The following is a 21289-nucleotide window of genomic DNA, read 5'->3' on the forward strand; positions in this document are numbered from 1 at the left end:
AATAATATGCAAAATATAAAAATCTGTAAAACACCATTTAGATAAGAACGGATGAAATATTATATTTATGAGATATCCTTAAGATATCTTAATAGAAATGCTCTTACAAATAAAAACAAACCAGTGGTCAAATGTCTTTGGAAATGTCTCTGTTCTTTGACGACAACAAAAATTGTCTCTTAACTTTCAGTGTTTTGTTTCAAGAGAAACTAGATTCTAACCCTGTGCATCCGCACAAGAATTTTTTTTATTTCTGATATAAATTGTAATTATTTTTTTGTTTAGATATAATTTGTTTTTGTTATTTATTTTTTTTTTAAATCAAGAAAATTTTTAGCATGTTTTAATTTTAAATAATATAGATTTGTATATCAGTAGAATAAATGTATAAGTTAATTACGTATACATCGACCTAATGTTAATTATAAAATTTATTATTATGTAAATTTTTATTTACATATAAACAATCTATGTATATATCTATGAATTTGCTAATCTGTCTGTTTAGTTGCCTTAAAATCATTTTTTTTATAAATATTTTACATGTTTTGACAAACTAACCAGAATAAAACTCTAATTATAAAGGGAGAGTTTCACATTTAACCCATATTTCACAGTCAAACATCAAACTAACCTCTTTTTTTTCTCTCTCCAACTTTTGCCATTTTCTCACAATTTTATCCTTCCCACTTTAACTATTAACGAAAATACCATTATACATCTATTATTTCGATTTTTCTTTAATTTGGCTAAAGTCTCCTTGGACCTTCTAAAGACCTTTTAATTACGAGAATGCCATCTTTTTCAATTTCTTCAACCACCATGAACAACCATGAAAATAGAATAAATGCTTCTCAACCAATTTTAAAGCTGTAATAAAACAAATATCTGAGCTCATTCACTCATAACCTTGCTCATTCTTTCATAATTTCTTCTCCAAAACATCTGGGCAAAGTTACAATGCTTCGCGCCATGCTTTTTTGGTGATTTCTGGTTACTCGACACCTGGGTTGTTTAATTTCGGTGAAATCTTGAGTTCTGGGTGGATAAGAGAAACTTAGGCGAGCACAATTTTGTTAAAGGTAATCCTCGCACTTCAATTTCTCCACATTTCAGTTTTTATATCGCGAAAGTAGACTTCTCGTGAACTATACTGAAGTCTACTAGTCAACATAAGGTTATTTTTGCAATTGACTTTTAAAAAGTAGACTTCGTTAAACTTCACGAGAAGTCTACTCGACATCCTTTGAAAACAAAAAAAAAACTTAGTAGACTTCGTTTGAAGGCTCAAGAAGTCTACTAAAGAAAAGAGGTTATTTTTGTAGTTTGCCGTATTTTGACTTTTTGATTTAGACTTCCGTATGAAGTCTACTGCTTACGTCTGCATACAAAGTCTACTTTAAAGTTACTTTTGTAGTTTGACCAAAAACGTATAGGTCATTTTTGTGTTTGACTTCTGTTTTTCAAAAATTAAAAAATTTAAAAAATTCCAAAAAACTTCAGTAGACTTCCCAAAGAAGTCTACAATTTGTAGACTTCTTTGGGAAGTCTACTTATTTTGTTCGGTCAAACTTAGAAGGAATCCTTTTTTGAGTAGACTTCTCAAAAAAATCAATTGCAAAAATAACCTATTTTGTTCCGTAGACTTCTATTTAAAAAGTAGACTTCAAATGTAGACTGTCAGAGAAGTCTATTCTAACATGAAGTCTACAATAGAAGTCTATTCTGTTAGTCAATGCATCGGTCCAATGCTAAAGTAACCTTTTTTTACTGAAGTCTACTCCTGAAGTCTACTGAAGGAAAAGTCAACAGATTGGTCAATTGCAAAAATGACCTTTTTTGTAGATTTCATTAGTAGACTTCTCAATGAAAAAGTAGACTTCTCCTCCAGTCTACAGTTGAAGTCGGCTTACGAAGTCTACTTTTTGATGTTTTTTAAAAAATGCGTTTTAAGCAAATTTATAAACTATTTTTCAAATTTTTTGGTTTAGAATTGCTTCTTAGTAAGTGATTGAACTTCCCATTCAATTTTATTTCATTTCATTGGATATTTATTGTTGAATCAGAAATTTCAATTTTTTAGGTACTTAGCTTATCAAAGTAGACTTCTCCTCCAGTCTACATTCAAAGTCTGCTTTAGAAGTCTGCTTTAGGAGTCTACTTTTAGACGTTTTTTTAAAAACGCGTTTTAAGCAAATTTATAAACTATTTTTCAAATTTTTTGGTTTAGAATTGCTTCTTAGTAAGTGATTGAACTATCCAGTGAATTTTATTTTCATTTCATTGGATATTTATTGTTGAATCAGAAATTTCGATTTTTTAGGTACTTAGCTTATCAAAGTAGACTTCGTCGTGTAGTCTACTCATGTTCTTTTCCGTAGAAGTCCACTCTTGATACAAAAAGTCTCTATGCAGTGTTTGCTAATATGGTTTATATGGTTTATATGGTTATTTTTTCAGAGAATGGCTCAAATTCTAGTTGTGTACGGTGAGTGGAAGATTGAGGAGAATTCATGGCATTTTGTTGTTGACATGGGCAAAGGTGGAAGAATGTGGTTTTTGAACGATGGTTGCACCTTGGGGGAGCTTACTGAGATGGCGCGAGATGATTATAACTTGGGCAAGAAGACTGAGCTCATCGAGTTAACCTGCGCACTACCAATCTCAATGTTGCAAACTATGGCTCCAGATACACCTCCAATGCATGTCACCAATGATAGAAAAGTTTCAAGCTTGATTGCGTTAAGCAGAGTGCATATGGTACGTCTTTGTGTGTCCAGTCGAGTGGAGATGGATACTGAGGAGAACCAGGAAGGATCAGATGAAGATTTAGGTGAGGAGTCTGAGGAAAATTCCGAATATTCTACCGATGATGAGGCAGACAGTTCTGATGTGAACAAGGATGGAGAAGATGTCGACAATGCAGCTTACTCTGACGGAGAAGATTACAGTGTCTACAGTAAAGTGAAAGATGAAGATGATGATGAAAATGAAGTCTGAATTACTCTGCAGTTTATTGTCACAAACAGGCATGAATTTACAAATGACTACACCAATGCTATAATTTAGTAACATGTTTTATCATAGTCTGAAAATTGTAAACAACTAGTTTTTAAAACATAAGTAAATAATATCACATGGTACATTACACTAGTAAACATGTTCGAATTCAAATGACATTAGTATTAAATGTTCCTATCTTTGTGTGATCTTGTTCGCACGTAATGTTTTCGTATAGGCGGAGGGTTTTTGGTACTAACCCCTTCATGCTTCTTGGATCCAGTGCCCTGCTGCTGGGTTGACTCTACATTGTCTTTAACCTCTTCCTCAGTGTGCTTCGCCGACCCTGTAGTCAACTCCTCTACCGCACGCTCTACAGATTCAACCTTCTCGGTGAGAAGTTTGATCTGCTTTTCACAGCTACCAAGACCATTCAGCATCTTGGTTGAAAAGCTTTTGAAGCATTGGTCGAAGTGCGCTTTCATAGTAGCGACAACTCCGATCCCTTCGTCACCAACGAATGAGGCGGCAGAGGCAGAGGCTGTGCAGGGTCTCTTGCGACTTGATTCATCTGAGGGAAGGCTCCTCTTTCCGGCTTCTGCCTTGACGATGTGTGCACCCAAAACACCTTCCAAAGGCCAATGGTTTTTTGAGAACTTGAAATGGGGGTCATGGATTGCATTGACAATCTTGAAAATATCTGGATCCTGTTCGTCATCATCCCACACGGGAAACATATCCGCCAAGTCCTTAGCCACGCAGCACTGTATGCGAGCTTGGAAAAACACAATAAGTAAATGAATTACTATCCATATGAAGCCTCGAAAAACTACGTATGAAGTCTACTCCTGAAGTCTAACATAGAAGTCTATTCCTGAATGTCTCACACTATCAATGGTACATATAGAAGTCTACACATGAAGTCTACTTCTGAAGACTACTTTGAAAATTCATTACTACATAGAAGTCTACTACACTAATACAGTACCTGTTTTAGCATGTTGGCTTTGGCGTTCTTTCGTCCTCTTGATCCTTTGTAATCCAGCAAAAGAGGTTCAGTAACATTTGGCAATGGTTTGCCAAATCCAGCAGCAAAATCCGGCAGAGCATAGTACACCCACACTTGAAGAGCTTGCACAAATCCTTCTATATGAATGTTTTTGCTGAGATCTTTCTCCTTAACAGACTTGATCAAATGCTGAAAAGCAATTCTTCCCCATGGAAACTCCTTAAAACCTTCGAGATCCATCACTAGTCTGGCATGGTTGACATTTGTGGATTAGCCAGGTCTTGTTGCCACTATGAAACCAGCGTAGATCCCAAGATAACCCAACCGCAGCCTATCATCCCGAGACCATGATGAGCAGTTGGAACAGGCTTCAATAATTTCGATAGTGCTTGGACCCGACTCCGCATCGACCCCCATTAGCTCCCAAAATGCACGCATGTCATCGGCAAGCGCAAGATCAGTTAAAGCCAAGTCATCCACGTACCCGCAGTTGAGTCCGGTGATCTCCTCAAACTCATGCAATGAAAACCAAACTGGAGTGGTACCAATCAGGCTCCATATCTCGTACCTCTGCTTGCAAACTATCTGAAAGGTCAGCATGTGGTGCACCAGCCTAGAAGCCCAACCAAAATCCCAGTCGTGGAACTTTAAAAAGACACCCAACGGTGACTCGTAAATCTCTTCCCATTCATCCTCTTGTAGAGCTGACTTTAGTGCAGGTACCAGCCTATAATCATCAGCATAATAGCTCATGCTTTTATCTGGGGCTGGCTCAAACCCTTTGGTGTACAGTCTTCTAGGGAAATCAGAGGCCACCATTATCTAACACAGATTTCTGCATCAACGGTAACAAAGCTCTAATGAGAAAAACTAGTAACGATTTGAAACTATACACGAATGAAGTCTACTTTTTCAAAGTGAAGTCTACATTTTCAAAATAAAGTCTACTTTTTCAAAATGAAGTCTACTTTTTCAAAATGAAGTCTACTTTTGCAAAACGAAGTCTACTTTTTGCAAAATGAAGTTTACTTTCACATTCTAAGTACAATCCGAGTCGAGAAGTCTACTGAAGCCAACCGAAGTAATCTTAACATAAAAAAACAGTATATTAAGTCAACGGAATCCACATGAAACAATCAAAACATCATAAATACTGCATATGCAGTCTACAGAACCCAACCGAAGCAATCAATACATGATAAATACTGTATATGATGTCTACTAAAACAAATCATCCAAATGGAATCTACAAAGTTTATAGTGTTTACCGCCGTTATTAGATGAAGCTGGAGTCGAGAAAATGCAACCAGATCTGGGAAAAAAACCTAAGTCAAACCCGACAGACAAAATTACAGGAAGATAGAAGAAATATAAGAATTGCTAAGTATATAACTTCGGAACAACATCTACTAACCGTTTTGAGGCAGGAAATGACGTTAACCTCCAACGGCGAAAGCAGATCTGCAAAAAAAAAAAAACCCTAATTTCAAATCTAGAAACTGGTGGTTACGAAAACGGAAAGGTGATGAATATTGAATACGGAGGAGTAGGGAAGCATGGGGGTGTGGTTGGAGGAAGAAAACTTGCCTGAACGAGTTTATCGGCAGCGGTTCTGTATGTCGGCGGCGCCGGAGCAGAAAAACAGAAATCGCCTTCGACTTTTTTTTTTTTTTACACGAACTTTCGACGGTTTTTTTTTTAACAGGATCTGTAAAATTCGTATATATAGTCTTGTAATTCCGTACGGTTCGGATAAGTTTTTTTCGGTTAGGATTACTAATTTTACGGGGTCTAGGTAAATTTACCCGGTTACAAGCAGTTTTTCTTGGTTAAGGGAAATTATTCCCGGTTTAATTTCGGTTTAAATTTTGGTTAGGTTATTTTATTCGGTTTAGTAGATATACAACTTTTAAAACCTAAATAATAAATTTACTTCTACTTAATTTAAAAACATAAATTCAAAAATCAATTAGTTCTCTTTTCTCAGCACTCTTTCCTCTTGTTTCTTTCTTCAACCTTTATTTTACTCTCTAGCATAATTTTTTAAAAACAACAAAAGAAAACCAGTAGTTTTCTTTTGAAACAAGCCAGTAGTTTCCACTACAGTTCTCATACAAATTCCTTTGAATTTTCCTCTCCTCTTTACCCGTTTGGCTTATATATATGAACTAAGAAAGCTTGTTTCCTCAAACCACTGCTATACTTTCTTCAAACTCTCTTTTGCTCTATCTCTCTCATGGCTTCTTCTTCTCCTCCTTCTCCTTGTGCTTATATTAAGAGATACGATGTCTTTCCAAGCTTCAACGGGCCAGATGTTCGTAAAGGACTCCTCAGTCATTTACACGATCACTTTTTAAGGAAGGAAATCAAAATGTACAAGGATGATAAGATGGAGAGATGCCAACGATCAAACGTGAACTCGTGAAAGCGATTAGAGAATCGAGGGTCTTGATGGTTTTGCTCTCGAAAAACTACGCTTCTTCGAGCTGGTGTTTGGACGAACTGGTGGAAATCTTGAAGTGCAGAAAAGATAAGGAACAGATTGTGATGCCTATTTTCTACGACCTTGATCCGTTCCATGTACGCACACAGAGCGGTGACTTCGGAAGCGCGTTCGAGAAAACCTGCGAAAACCAAACAGAGGAAGTGAAGCAGAGATGGGTCGAAGCTTTGAAATGTGTAACGACCATAGCTGGAGAACATTCTCGTAACTGGTTTGTTTTAACCTGCATAACTTCTTTCGTGATTCAACCATAGCTGGAGTTTCTATAATTTATTAAGATTTTGTTTTTTTTTTCAGGACTGATGATGCTGAGATGGTCCAAAAGCTTTGCACAGAAGTCTCGAACAAACTGAAAGTGGAAGAGTCTAAGGAAGAATTTAGGAAGTACGATGTAGACAATAATGGTTTCATAACTGCAGCAGAGCTTCCACGATGTGTGTTGATAAAAGATGGAGAAGAATCTACTGATAAGCAAGTTCGTAGTATCATCCGAGTAGTTGATATTGATGGCGATGGTCAGATCAACTTTGATGAATTTGTCGAACTCATGGCTCTTAGGTAAGGGATTCTTGAAAGCCTTAACCTCAAAGAAACAAAAAGAAAAACGATTTATGATGTCTTACAGTGAAATCTTATCATATGATTTAGAACGCTTTTGTCTCTCTTAATCAATGATTCAATAGTGGAGTTTCTATAGTCTAATAACATTCTGTTTTTTTTTTTTTTTTCTTAGGATGACTGATAAGAAGCTTTACACGGACCAAGTGAAAGCGGAAATGATGAAGGAAGGCTTTAGGGAATGCGATGTAGACCAGAATGGTTACATAACTGCACCAGAGCTTCGATATGTGCTGACAAAAGATGGGGAGGAATTTACCGATAAGCAAGTTCGTAAGATCATCCGAAAAGCTGATGTTAATGGCGGTGATCAGCTCAACTGTGATGAATTCTTCAAATTCATGAATCTCATGATGGATGCGTAAGGGATTCTTAAGCCTTAACCTCATGGATAAAAAAAAAGGATTTATGAATTATGATGTCTTACAGTGAAAATATTTTAACGCCTTTTTGTTTCTTAATCTAATCTATAAGATTCTGTTTTTTTTTTCTTTTGTTAGAAAGAGGATGACTGATGAAAGAGCTGCGAGAGTCGAAAAGATTGCCTCATATGTATCGAACAAACTGGATAAATTCGCCATATAGATTCATGATAAAAGCCTTCTCCTGAAGAAGAAAAGAAAAACGATTTATGAATGTCTTACAGTGTGAATTTTCATCATGATATGATCCTGGTTGTCTTCTTTAGGACATGTTTTTTTTACTTCTTTCCACCTTCGATTTGGTTGCTTTGTTAATCTCTTTAATTAGTGTTATGTCAAGTATGAACTCATGTTTTGCTCCTCCTAGTGACAATTGATTTTATCTCTTTTTTTGTGTTTCCTATTTAGATATGAGAGATTGTATTGGGATATAACATATATCATCTCGTTTTTTTTTTCTTTTTTTCTTTTTGTAAAGAATATCACTTGATCTATGTACCCAAGTATATTTAAGAAATTGGAAAAATAAGGATATTTTATAAGAAAATCATTAAATTGTATAAAGAATATAAAGTGCTATTAAAAATGTGATTTAAAAAAAGAAAAGTACGCATGATCCTACTATACTTATATTCCTAGCTCTTGAGAAATGAGTTATTTGAGTTTGGAGCCACACGTTCAGGGGACGGTACTCGGCTCTTTGAAAGAGTATTAAGCTTGAATGTAGATTGCATGAGCCACAGAACCTTAAGTGTCGGAGGCTTATCCGCTTATGTGAATCAAGTTCATGTCCACACAATGACGTCATACGGTCAAATCTGTCCCATGTTCTTGGACCAGTTGCATACAATTTAATTATCCTCTTGTCAATATTAGATTAGAGATACAACAGTTTTGTCCTCCATAGAGAGAGCTTCTTCATCATCGACGAAAAGAAGAACAAAAGCCCATACATATCCCAGTTGAAAACGAGAAGAAAGCCCACACAGAAAAAATACGTGATTACCTAACTGCAAAAGACAAAGGTATGTGACCACCTAGGTAACTGCAGAAGACAATTAAAGGTTGTTGAGTTGAGCCGCCAAAACAGAATACTCTCAGTGCATAAACAGAAGAAGAAGGTACGTACGTGTTCTGTTTCGTATCAAGATTAAAAAAAAAAATAGACCAATGAGTTCACAAAGACTATGTGTCAGAGTGTGATTAGTAGATTTAGATCTAAGCTTTAAAAGTGAAAAGCAACTAGCATTTAGCAACAAAAATCAAAGCAACTAGCTAATAGATAACTGAGAGTGGCAATGGATGGTGATATATACTTTCTCATCAACCTCTCATTTACACTATTATTCATTGAATAAGATTAATAAAATATGATCTTTTAATTTAATAGTTTGGACTTTTTTATATATACGTTGCATTAATTATCAAAAATTTGTTACTAATATATCTTAAATGTAATTTTATATATTATCTATGTTTTTTAACATTTTAAGTGTTTTTTATAATTTTAAATTCGTGTAATTTTATGCTTAATTGTGTTATTTAAAAACATAATATTTTGTCATTATTAATATTTGCGATTGTATTAATTTTACTATTATAGTTAATATAAATAAATATACTAAATTAAGATGTAATCTAAGATGGAATTAATATAATTAAATATATTTAAGATGTAATTTAATATATTTTATAAAATAAAAACAAAATATTTTTAACTTTAAGATAATATTTAGAGACATTACACTTAAATGCATTTTTAAACACATATTACAATAAAATACACTTCTAGCTATTATGATATATTTTTTTTTTTAATATTTCATACCAAAATAATCTAAAATTGTCTCATGTGTTCACGTAACGTTGGGTGCGAACTAGCATAGATTAAACCCAGATTTTTAAAACAGTAATTTTTTCTCATCTATTTTTTTGTATTTTTTAATATTGTGAAAGATAAATAAAAAACAGTTTTTTTTGTTATAATGAATTATAATTTTATTTTCTCATATTTTAAGACTTATTATACTATAGTTTATTTATCAAACAAGAAATTTTTCGAAAATCATTTATATAAAATTCAAAAAAAAAAAAAATCACAAGTGTAGTTAGATATCCATTCACAAATAAAATGTGGATGATATATGATGGACATAAAACAGGGACATGATGGCATGAATTAATTTTAATTGATATATTCGACGTGGATATACATTTTATTGTCCACAATGTGGACATAATTGCGTGGATATGTTTTTATTAATATATTCGACTTGGATATACATTTTACATTGTCCATAATAGGACATGACCATGTGAATTATTTTGATGTTAAATTTGAAAAGAAAAAATATTATAATAATTAAAAGTGTTTTTTGTAAGAATAAGTAGAAAAATATATTTTTGAGTGTAAATCACTCTAATATTTAACTTAAATTTTCAATATTAATTACACTGAAATTAAAATCTGTAAAAAATTAATAATATTATATAGATGAGATATTTTGGTGGGTACTTTATCAATAAAGGAAAAAATTTATTATAGGGATCTCAAAAAAAAAAATGATACTTTATCATTGTACACAGATTAAGAAAATCTTTAATTTATTTTTTTTCTATACTAAAACTTTAATTTTTATCATTTTCAATATAATGCAACTAATATAAAAAATGATATGCAGAATATAAAAATCTGTAAAACACCATTTAGATAAGAACGGATGAAATATTATATTTATGAGATATCCTTAAGGTATCTTAATAGAAATGCTTTTACAAATAAAAACAAGCCAGTGGTCAAATGTCTTTGGAAATGTCTCTGTTCTTTTACGCCAAAAAAAAATGTCTCTTAACTTTCAGTGTTTTGTTTCATGAGAAACTAGATTCTAACCCCGTGCATCCGCACGAGAATTTTTTGTTTTTTATTCTAATATAAATTGTAATTATTTTTTTTGTTTAGATATAATTTGTTTTTGTTATTTATTTTTTTTTAAATCAAGAAAATTTTTAGCATGTTTTAATTTTAAATAATATAGAATTGTATATCAGTAGAATAAATATATAAGTTAATTACGTATACATCGATCTAATGTTAATTATAAATTTTATTATTATGTAAATTTTGATTTACATATAAACAATCTATGTATATATCTATGAATTTGCTAATTGTCTGTTTAGTTGCCTTAAAATCATTTTTTTAATATTTTACATGTTTTGACAAACTAACCAGTATAGAACTCTAATTATAAATGCATAACCCTAATTTGCTCTATCATATTATTGTAGAATAGAAATATTAATTAATATTGAAGTTTTGATAGTTTAGATTGATTGATTATGATAAAATATAATAAGATATTCATTTACCATTATATCTATATATTGGCTAACCTGTTAGTTTAATTGCCTCAAATCATCTTAATATCTTATATATTTTAATAAACTAATTTATAGACCATAAGTATAAATATATAACCCTAATCAGCTATATTATATTATAAATTTGATATTTTAGACCGATTGATTATGATAAAATACAATAAGATATTCGTTTATTATGCGCTATTATGAGAATATCATTTAAATTTAAAATTTAAATTAAATCTAACATGTATTTAAGTAATTCTAAAGTATTAAAATTATTATCTAAATTTTTATAATAAAATTTAATTATAATTTTTTCATTTTTTGAATTTTAAATTAAATTTGAATAATTATAAATTTTGAATAATTTCAAATTTAAACAAATATGACATATATTTAAGGAAATCTAAAACTATTTAAATATATAACTAATTTTCGGAAATAAATATAAATATAAAATAAAATATTTTTAAAAAAAATTTGGGAGTGTTTGGAAGCAGATACTAAAAATGCTTCTGTTTTAATATAATAGATTGCACAAACTAGTAACCAATAAATTGAAAATTAGTTCTCTTTCCTCAGCACTATTCATCGCGTACTATTTATTGCCAAAAATCAATTTTACCCTTCTTTTTTCAATCAAATTACATCTTTAGTTTTTATCTCTTCAACCATTGTCCATGAAAGAAAAATGCAAAGAATAAGAGAAAAAAATAGAACAAGAAAAGAAGAAAGAAGAGAACAAAGAAGATGGATGAAATTGAAGATAGAAATGGAGATGGAGGTTAGTTATAGTGCAACGATGGTCTTAATGATGGTGGTGACGTCACCACTGACGTCACGATATGTTATCGATAACATTATTAGCAATTAGCAAACGAGTTATCGATATAATTTTGAATAAATCTTGTTATGATAACTAAGTTAGCACACATACTATTCTGATTTGTATATGTTAACATACAAAAAGTATCAGATATTATTGTTAATATGTTATAAATACTAGATATTAGTGTTAAACACATTAATATTTATATAATATGTTATTATAATTATTATCATGTTAACTAATTATATAACATTATATTAATATTAGCATGTTAACATTTTATATTAGACGTTAACAGAATAAACGTTATCATGTTAATTATTGTTAGCATGTTAACAAGAAGATTTCTGGTAATGAATAGTGTCATCGGACGTTTATGGACAATGTTACCCGTTTGTGGATGAACAGTATTTCCAATATAATCTATCAGAAAAAAAAAAATTAAATCATTGGCAATTTTATAAATAAACAAAATAAGAAGGATAGAATTGGATAAAACAATATATTCTTTTTGCTAGTTACCTAATTATCAATTTATCGATGCTATAAACTTAATTTTTTTTATGAACCATTGATATACAATAAATTCACTCTTGCTTCAATATAACATAAAGAAGGGACATGTTTCTTTCTTCAACCTTTATTTTACTCTCTAGCCTAAGCCAGTGGTCCTCTCCTTGGCGGCTATAAAAAAACAAACTTTTAAGAGCCGCCAACGACTTCATACAAAGACCTTTGAAACAAACAAGCCAGTAGTTTCCAGTACAGTTCTCATACAAATTCCTCTGAATTTTACTCTCCTCTTTAAGCATTTCGCTTCTATATATACACAAGGAAGCTTGTTTCCTCAACCACTGCTATACTTTCTTTAAACGCTCTCTTTTGCTGGATTTCTCTCATGGCTTCTTCTTCTTCTTCTTCTTCTTCTTCTCATTTTTCGTCTGAGGTTAAGAGTCTCCATGTATTTCCGAGCTTCCACGGCCCAGATGTTCGTAGAGGATTCCTCAGTCATTTACACGATCTCTTTGCAAGGAAAGAGATCACGATTTTCAAGGATCAGGAGATCGAGAGAGGCCATACGATCGGATCTGAACTCGTGAAAGCCATTAGAGAAGCGAGACTGTCCATCGTTTTGCTCTCCAAGAACTACGCTTCTTCGAGCTGGTGTTTGGACGAACTGGTGGAAATCTTGAAGTGCAGAGAAGCTCAGGGGCAGATTGTGATGCCCATTTTCTACGATGTTGATCCGTCCAGTGTACGCAAACAGAGCGGAGACTTCGGGATCGCTTTTGAGAAAACCTGTGAAGGTGAAACAGAGGAAGTGAAACAGAGATGGGTCGAAGCTTTGACATGTGTAGCAACCATAGCTGGAGAACACTCTCGTAACTGGTTTGTTTTTGAGCTCAATGAACCTGCAGAAATCCTTTTTTAATTATCTTTCGTTTAAGATTTTGTTTTTTTTTTTCAGGACTGATGAAGCTGCTATGGTGGAAAAGCTTTCCACAGACGTCTCGAACAAACTGAGATTGGAAGAGATTAAGAAAGAGTTTAGGGAATGCGATGTGGACCAGAATGGTTTCATAACTGCAGCAGAGCTTCGATATGTGTTGACAAAAGATGGGGGTGAATTTACTGATGAGCAAGTTCGTGATATCATTCGAGTAGCTGATGTTGATGGCGATGGTCAGATCAACTATGATGAATTTGCCAAATTCAGGACTCTTGTGTGAGGGTTTCTTAAAAGCCAAGAAAACAAAAAGTGTCTTACAGTGAAATCTTATTGCAATCTAATAAAAATAAGTTTTTTTTTTTTTCGTTTGTTAGGATGGCTGATGAAGATGCTGCGAGCGAAAAGCTTTCTACAGATATCTTGAACAAACTGAGAGTGGAAGATATGAAGGAAGAATTTAGGAAATACGATGTAGACAAGAATGGTTTCATAACTGAAGCAGAGCTTCGATATGTGATGACAAAAGATGGGGGGAAAGTAACCGATGAAGAAGTTGATGAGATAATCCGAAAAGCTGACGTTGATGGCGATGGTCAGATCAACTATGATGAATTTGCCAAATTTACCATAGCTAAGTGAGGCATTCTTAATTAAATCTTTTTTTTAAAAAAAAAAAAACCTTAATTAACCTGAAGGAAAAAAGAAGAAGGAAAAAGTGTGTCTTACATTGAATTTTCATCATGATTTAATTAGAACGCTTTTGTGTCTTTTTAATTTTTGTAGGGAGGCTGATGAAGAAGCTGCGATGGTTCGAAAGTTTGCCACAGATGTTACACTGTCGAGGGAGGAAGAGAAAGAAATTAAGGAATTATTTACGGGTTTAGATGTAGACCAGAATGGTTTCATAACTGCAGCAGAGTTTCAATATGTGATGAAAAATAGTGGGAGCAAACTAACCGATAAGGAAATTCGTAATTTCTTCCGAAGAGCTGATGTTGATGGCGATGGTCATCTCAACTACGATGAATTCGTCAAAGTCATGACGGCTGAGTGAGACATTCTTAACCCTTTATAGATAAAGCCTTTGTTTATAATGTAAAACGGCTTTGTCTTTTTTTTTAAAAATCGATGATTCAGTCGTGGAGTTTCTATAATCTTATAAGATTCTGTTTTTTTTTTTTCTTTTTTGTTAGAAGGAGGAGGGCTGATGAGGAAGCTGCGAGGGTCGAAAAGACTGCAACAGATGTCTTGAACAAAGTGAATAAATTCGTCAAATTCATGGTGAAAGCTTTATCTTGAAGAAAAAAGAATAACGATTTACGAATGTCTAAGTAAATTTTCATCATGACTTGAACCTGGCTGTCTTCTTTAGGACATGTTTTTACTTCTTTAATTTCCACCTTCTATTTGGTTGCTTTGTTAAGCTCTTCAATTAATGTTATGTCAAGTATGAACTCATGTTTTGCCCATCTTGTGACACTTGATTTTCTCTCTTTGTTTTATTTGTTTCTATATTTCTCTTGTTTTTTTTCTTCAATATAATGTACTACAAATTGGCCGCCAAGACGTCTAGGGTAGTTGAAAAATACTCAAACGACACAAGTTTAACCGGTAAAAATTTGGTCAAAGAAAAAGGTCAACGTTCGATTAGTCTCTCACAAATCACAAGAAGAAAGATTCCTGATCTTTATCGCAAGAGGAAGCAAGAGACTGTATTTTAAAACGAGATCTCGTTTTAAAACTAAACTAAATTCTAATTCCGTGCGTTTGCACAAGAAATTTTCTTTGTTTAACGAATTTCGTAATATAATTTACGTTTTTTGAGTTTAGATATAATTATTTTTATAGATAAATTCTTTTAATAAATAAAAATATTTATTTTTTAATTTAGATATAATTTGCTTTTTGTAAATTTTTTTATAATATCAAAGATAATTGTGATTATTAAAAATATAATTTTACCATGTCCATTCATATTAATCTCAAAAAACTATGATTATAAAATTATAATTTTAACTTGTCCGTTCATATTACTTTATATTATAAATATTTATTAAAATTTGTATTTTATTTTATAAATAGTATTTCAACAGTATTTTATTTATCATGAAATATTTTATAAATAGTTTTCTAAATTTAATCTATAATAAATGTATGTAATAATTTTTAATTTATTTTTTATGTTTTTCATTTTGTATAAAAATATATTTTGGTTTATATTTATGATTTAAAATTAGTGATTTTAGCTACCAAAATATTTTTAACTCGGTTTTTATATATATTTTTAGTTCTATGAATTATAAATATGATTTATATTGGATTGTTTTGGGAAGCAATGATGGTTCTTGCAAAATCTGGGATGCCAAAGAAAGAACTTGCTTCAAGACTCCGATTGATAATAAATCTCATGATGTTTCCTTCGCCAAATTCTCTCCTAATGGGAAATTCATCCTTGTTGCCACTCTTGATAGTACCCTCGTAAGTTGAAAAATTCAGTTCCAAATTTTGTAATGTTAAATTTGGTTTGAATGATCGCTTAGGCTATGAACACACGAAAAGTAAAGAATCTAACTCCTTGTTGGATTAATCTGTGATAAATTCTGAATATGAATTGAAGAATGTAGAGTTTTGGTTTGAAAGATCACTTAGGTTCTGAAATTTTACATGATTTAGATTCAAACTGTTATGGTTTTGTCTTTGATGGGTTCTTGCATTAGTCTTCTATGTTTGATCTTGATCATGATTTAGAAGTTGTGGTCGACAGTAGCAGGAAACAAACAAAAATTAACCATAGAACTTATGATATGCAGCTCTTCTCATGAACTTTTGATTGACAGTAGCTCTTCTTGTAGATATTTCATTCTCTAAGAAAAGAAAAAAAAGGTGGCACGAATGATTAAATCTTGATCTAGAGAGATTGTGCCAAGAAACCAGCTGAGGCGTTATTTTTGATGGAATGACCTTTATATGGTTAAAATTTTAGGAAATCTTTATAAACATTTATGAAGATTTCCCTAAAAGTTCAGAAAGACATCCTAACTCTTTTAAAAATGTCAGATATATTTTATTAAACATTAGTAAAGCTTGTAAACCTACATTGAGTGGAATTTCCTAATCATTTAGCAACCATTCACAAACCCGTGTATCTTCTATGGTCTATGCATCACTTCTCTTGAAACTATTTGTGTTTTTTTTTTTTCTTTTTTGGGGTCATCAGGTTTTATAGCTGAGAGCCTCTCGGAAGAAGAGATTGCTGGTTTAAGATAATTGTTTCAGGCAATGGATATTGATAACAGCGGCGCTATTAAGTTTGATGAACTCAAAACTAGGCTGAGGAAATATGGATCAACCTTGAAAGACACAGAGATCCATTATCTCATGGAAGCGGTAAAATCTAATCTCATTTGGCTACAAAATGAAAGTTAATTATTGTGTGCTTTCAGTGACGAGCTCTTGTATTGGCCAGGCTGATGTGGAAAACAGTAGGACAATTGATTACAGTGAGTTCATTGCAGCTACTAGCCATATAAACTAACTGGAGCAGGAAGAACATCTTGTCGCTAGGTTTTAATACTTTGACAGACGGAAGCGCTTCCTAAAACATTAGGAAAAACTTTGTAAACCTTTTTAATATTAATGGTTTCTCTAAACTCTTAAGAAATATTCATATATAATTCATAAATTTTTGAAAAAAACTTTCATAAATCCTTTTAGTTAGACTTTTTATCATTTAGGAAAGCGTTCCGAAAAGTTTAAAATGGCTTCCTAAATCATTAGAAATGCTCTGCAAACCTATTAGTGTTTCTAGAGGGTTTGAAACTCTTAGGAAACATATATAAACCCTTCATAAAATTCGTAATAAGAATTTCTTAACATTTAGAAAAGCATTCCTAAAAATTTATAAAAGCTTTCTAAAACGTTGAAAAGCTTCTTAGAGCACTAGAAATGCTTTGTAAATCTTTTGAAATTTCGAGGGTTTAAAAACATCTTAAGAAAACTCCTTGAGAAACCCTTGAAAAAAACATTCTTCAAAATTTAGGTGGTCATTTTCTTGTTTCTTGATTATGAAATAAGACATTGCTAAATTTGTATGAACCTTTTCCAATATTTATAGATGCTTCCTAAATTTAGAGTTTCCGAAAGCCTTCTTACTTTTTAGGAATCATTTTTACAAATTTAAGAATGTCCTCCTAAATCGTATATTAACCAATTCATATTAAGTTCACATATTAGGATCAGAAGACATTCTTCTGATTAGCTAAACAAATATTGTTTGAAGCTTGGGGAATACGGGCTTCGGGCCCAGAACCTCTCGGTAATCTAAAAAAAAAATGTAGATATATTGTTTGAATAAACACAAAAGAGAATCATGCGATGAAGAGGATGGGACTACGAGCAGTCGAGCAAGATTCAATTTGCATTCAGCTGCGAGGAAAATAACATGATACTTGAGTTGCGGAGTACAGACTTTTGAGTAGTGGAAGCAGCAAGTATTATGTCATTTTCAAACGAATTAAAAGTCGGTTTAGTTATCAAACCAAATTTACAATTGGAAGGGGGTTTAGAATCATAATTTGAATCTTTTCACGGTGGTGGTGGTGGGGGGGGGGGGGGGGGGGTTTAGAACCCTCATTTTGAATCTACCTAGTTAGTCTTCTTCTAATTTATCTCCTGTCGGATTCTGATATTTTTATCTCTGAGCTCAATTTACAAATTCATATTCCGGTTTACAAAATAAAAACAAGCCAGTGGTCAAATGTCTTTGGTCTTTAAGCATTTTGCTTTCAGATGTATAAAGAAGGGATTTGTTTCTTCCTCCAGGCTCCATAGATATCTTATCCAAAGCCACTGTGATAGATACTTTCTTCAACCTCTCTGTTTACTCTCTCTCTCTCTCTCTCTCTCAGTCTCTAGTCAAAGCCAGTGGTCCTCTCCTCGGCGGCTATAAAAACAAAAGAAAACAAACTTTTGAAACAAGCCAGTAGTTTCCAGTACAGTTCTCATACGAAAATTCCTTTGAATTTTCCTCTCCTCTTTACCCGTTTGGCTTATATAGATGAACTAAGAAAGCTTGTTTCCTCAAACCACTGCTATACTTTCTTCAAACTCTCTTTTGCTCTATCTCTCTCATGGCTTCTTCTTCTCCTGCTTCTCCTTGTGCTTATATTAAGAGATACGATGTCTTTCCAAGCTTCAACGGGCCAGATGTTCGTAAAGGACTCCTCAGTCATTTACACGATCACTTTTTAAGGAAGGAAATCAAAATGTACAAGGATGATAAGATGGAGAGATGCAATACGATCAAACATGAACTCGTGAAAGCGATTAGAGAATCGAGGGTCTTGATGGTTTTGCTCTCGAAGAACTACGCTTCTTCCATCTGGTGTTTGGACGAACTGGTGGAAATCTTGAAGTGCAGAAAAGATAAGGAACAGATTGTGATGCCTATTTTCTACGACGTTGATCCGTTCCATGTACGCACACAGAGCGGTGACTTCGGGAGCGCTTTCGAGAAAACCTGCGAAAACCAAACAGAGGAAGTGAAGCAGAGATGGGTCGAAGCTTTGAAATGTGTAACGACCATAGCTGGAGAACACTCTTGTAACTGGTTTGTTTTTGTGCTCAATGAACCTGCAAGAATCCTTTTTATCTTTCGTTTAAGATTTTGTTTTTTTCCAGGCCTGATGAAGCTGCGATGGTCCAAAAGCTTTGCACAGATGTCTTGTACAAACTGAGAGTGGAAGCTATTAAGGACGAATTTAGGAAGTACGATGTAGACAAGAATGGTTTCATAACTGTAGCAGAGCTTCGACGATATGTGTTGATAAAAGATGGTGAGGAATCTACCGATAAGAAAGCTCGTAGTATCATCCGAGTAGCTGATGTTGATGGCGATGGTCAGCTCAACTGTGATGAATTTGTCGAACTCATGACTCTTAGGTGAGGATTCTTAAAAGTCAAAAAAAAAAAAAACGATTAATGATGTGTTACAGTGAAATCTTATCATATGATTTAGAATGCTTTTGTCTCTCTTAATCAATGATTCAATAGTGGAATTTCTATAGTCTAATAACATTCTGTTTTTTTTTTTTTTTTCTTAGGATGACTAGTGAAGAGCTTTACACGGACCAAGTGAAAGCGGAAATGATGAAGGAAGGCTTTAGGGAATGCGATGTAGACCAGAATGGTTACATAACTGCACCAGAGCTTAAATACGCGTTGACAAAAGATGGGAAGGAAATTACCGATAAGCAAGTTCGTAAGATCATTCGGGTAGCTGATGTTAATGGCGATGGTCAGCTCAACTGTGATGAATTCTTCAAATTCATGAATCTCATGATGGATGCGTAAGGGATTCTTAAGCCTTAACCACATGAAAAGAGAAAAAAAAAAAGGATTTATGAATTATGATGTCTTACAGTGAAAATTTTAACGCTTTTTTCTTTCTTAATCTAATCTTATAAGATTCCTTTTTTTTTTCTTTTGTTAGAAAGAGGAGGACTGATGAAAGAGCTGCGACGATCGAAAAGATTACCACATATGTCTCCACCAAAAAGGATAAATTTAGTCATATGCATGGTAAAATAAGCTTTATCCTGAAGAAGAAAAGAAAAACGATTTATGAATGTCTTACAGAGTGAATTTTCATCATGACTTGGTCCTGGTTGCCTTCTTTAGGACATGTTTTTTACTTCTTTCCACTTTTGATTTAGTGGTTTTGTTAATCTCTTTAGTGTTATGTCAAGTATGCACTCATGTTTTGCTCATCTTGTGACAATTGATTTTCTCTCTTTGTTTTATTTGTTTCTATATTTCTCTTGTTTCTTTTAAAATAATGTTCTACAAAACCGCATTAAAGCGGAAGAATGAATAACATATCAATCCTGTTATCTCAGCTCAACAAGATATATAATATGTGCAGAAACTTGAATTCCCCAATCTTGGGGCATAATTGGACAAGCCTTTTCAAATGTGGATCTAAGCAGAAATTGGTTGTGAATTTGAGTTGTCTTTTTTACTAAAAACTTGAGACAGCTTCAGATTAGTTGTTGTATGGGATTGGTGGACCTAGCTACCTCCTTTTTTCCAAGTTTTCTAAACTGAAAGTGTTATATATAAAAGAGTGCAACAACTGTGAGGGTCTGTGAAACATCTCTCTCTCTTTAAATTTAAAATAGAACAATTATAATAGCTTTCATATGATTATGATTTTATTTTATATATGAACATTAAGTAAGTTTATTCTGGATTGATAAATAAGAATATTCTTTACATTATTTGACTTAGTCGTCTTAAAATCAATACTGACCTAGTCTTCTAAAAAAATCAGATATTCTCATTAATTCTTCAGAGTCTTGATGTAGTCGTCTTAAAGTCACACATCCTCATCAAATTGATGTTATATTAAGAGTTGAGTTAGTTTGAACAATGACAATAGATCAGTTTTTATTTTAAGTAATGAGTGTTGGTGAGATTGTTAATAACAAATGAAAAAAGGGTGCGGATAAAAGTATAGAATGGAATCTATCCACAGTGACAATGAGTCTCGTTAGAATATTGATGTATACCAAATAAAATACTGTCCAAATATTGATGTATACCAAATAAAATACTGTCCAAATTGTATTCTAACTCATTTTGCTTCCTTGGACAAATTGTCATTTTGTTAATTACTCTCATTTTTCTTGCAATGTAGTGCATAAAATTCTCCCATTATTAATGTGGAACGATTATGACAAGCAAAGAACGATACAATAAAAGAACCAAGTCAATGTATTCAGCAAGTGTGCGATTATTTAAGAAGACCCATTTGCAAGAATTTTTTTTCGTTATTGTAAAACCAGTGAAACAGAGACGTATGTAACACATACTTGGGAATGCAAAAACCTTTTGCTCTTTTATTAGAAATCACTTAGACAATCTCTTCAAGACTTGTCTAATCAGAATTACACGACCTTACACACTGCAATTCGACACTGACCAATTCCTAATCTACCCAAGTCCCACACAACAACAGTTGTGTCACACTAGCCTAGTTCGCTCACCAAGAACCCTAACATTTCTCTCTTAGTTTCTTGTAAGCTCTCAATAC

At 32.7% G+C, this 21289-nt stretch overlaps 3 protein-coding genes across 4 annotated transcripts; all 3 read left to right on the top strand.

Moving 5' to 3' along the window:
* Window positions 1–6190: 6190 nt before the first annotated feature.
* Window positions 6191–8069, top strand: LOC18022940 (calmodulin-related protein). The gene is made up of 4 exons (XM_006405276.2): window positions 6191–6723; window positions 6810–7070; window positions 7246–7491; window positions 7631–8069. The coding sequence occupies exons 1-4, from the start codon at window positions 6407–6409 to the stop codon at window positions 7713–7715; spliced, it is 909 nt and encodes a 302-aa protein (XP_006405339.1). The 5' UTR covers window positions 6191–6406; the 3' UTR covers window positions 7716–8069.
* A 4521-nt stretch (window positions 8070–12590) lies between these two features.
* LOC18022941 (disease resistance protein TAO1) lies at window positions 12591–14697 on the top strand. 2 transcript variants are annotated; one of them, XM_006405279.2, is made up of 5 exons: window positions 12591–13136; window positions 13216–13473; window positions 13572–13832; window positions 13981–14247; window positions 14391–14697. In XM_006405279.2, the coding sequence occupies exons 1-5, from the start codon at window positions 12646–12648 to the stop codon at window positions 14494–14496; spliced, it is 1383 nt and encodes a 460-aa protein (XP_006405342.1). In that variant the 5' UTR covers window positions 12591–12645; the 3' UTR covers window positions 14497–14697. The 2 variants fall into 2 exon arrangements, with proteins under 2 accessions (XP_006405342.1, XP_024014555.1); XM_024158787.1 differs by having other exon boundaries at window positions 13216–13430; window positions 13790–13832.
* A 3537-nt stretch (window positions 14698–18234) lies between these two features.
* Window positions 18235–20092, top strand: LOC18022942 (secretagogin). Its single transcript, XM_006405280.2, has 4 exons — window positions 18235–18805; window positions 18877–19137; window positions 19299–19544; window positions 19688–20092. The coding sequence occupies exons 1-4, from the start codon at window positions 18327–18329 to the stop codon at window positions 19836–19838; spliced, it is 1137 nt and encodes a 378-aa protein (XP_006405343.1). The 5' UTR covers window positions 18235–18326; the 3' UTR covers window positions 19839–20092.
* Window positions 20093–21289: the final 1197 nt, after the last annotated feature.

This window comes from Eutrema salsugineum, unplaced genomic scaffold (genome assembly GCF_000478725.1).
Source record: "Eutrema salsugineum unplaced genomic scaffold, Eutsalg1_0 scaffold_14, whole genome shotgun sequence".
In the NCBI taxonomy this organism is placed as follows: Eukaryota; Viridiplantae; Streptophyta; class Magnoliopsida; order Brassicales; family Brassicaceae; genus Eutrema; species Eutrema salsugineum.

Bases quoted from the DNA above. Each gene is read 5' to 3' on its own strand.
- LOC18022942 (XM_006405280.2), top strand. From the start codon at position 18,327: ATGGCTTCTTCTTCTCCTGCTTCTCCTTGTGCTTATATTAAGAGATAC. The intron at 19,138-19,298 runs GTGAGGATTCTT...TTTTTTTCTTAG, and splicing joins GTCGAACTCATGACTCTTAG to GATGACTAGTGAAGAGCTTT. The intron at 19,545-19,687 runs GTAAGGGATTCT...TTCTTTTGTTAG, and splicing joins ATGAATCTCATGATGGATGC to AAAGAGGAGGACTGATGAAA.
- LOC18022940 (XM_006405276.2), top strand. From the start codon at position 6,407: ATGCCAACGATCAAACGTGAACTCGTGAAAGCGATTAGAGAATCGAGG. The intron at 6,724-6,809 runs GTTTGTTTTAAC...TTTTTTTTTCAG, and splicing joins GGAGAACATTCTCGTAACTG to GACTGATGATGCTGAGATGG. The intron at 7,071-7,245 runs GTAAGGGATTCT...TTTTTTTCTTAG, and splicing joins GTCGAACTCATGGCTCTTAG to GATGACTGATAAGAAGCTTT.
- LOC18022941 (XM_006405279.2), top strand. From the start codon at position 12,646: ATGGCTTCTTCTTCTTCTTCTTCTTCTTCTTCTCATTTTTCGTCTGAG. The intron at 13,137-13,215 runs GTTTGTTTTTGA...TTTTTTTTTCAG, and splicing joins GGAGAACACTCTCGTAACTG to GACTGATGAAGCTGCTATGG. The intron at 13,833-13,980 runs GTGAGGCATTCT...TAATTTTTGTAG, and splicing joins GCCAAATTTACCATAGCTAA to GGAGGCTGATGAAGAAGCTG.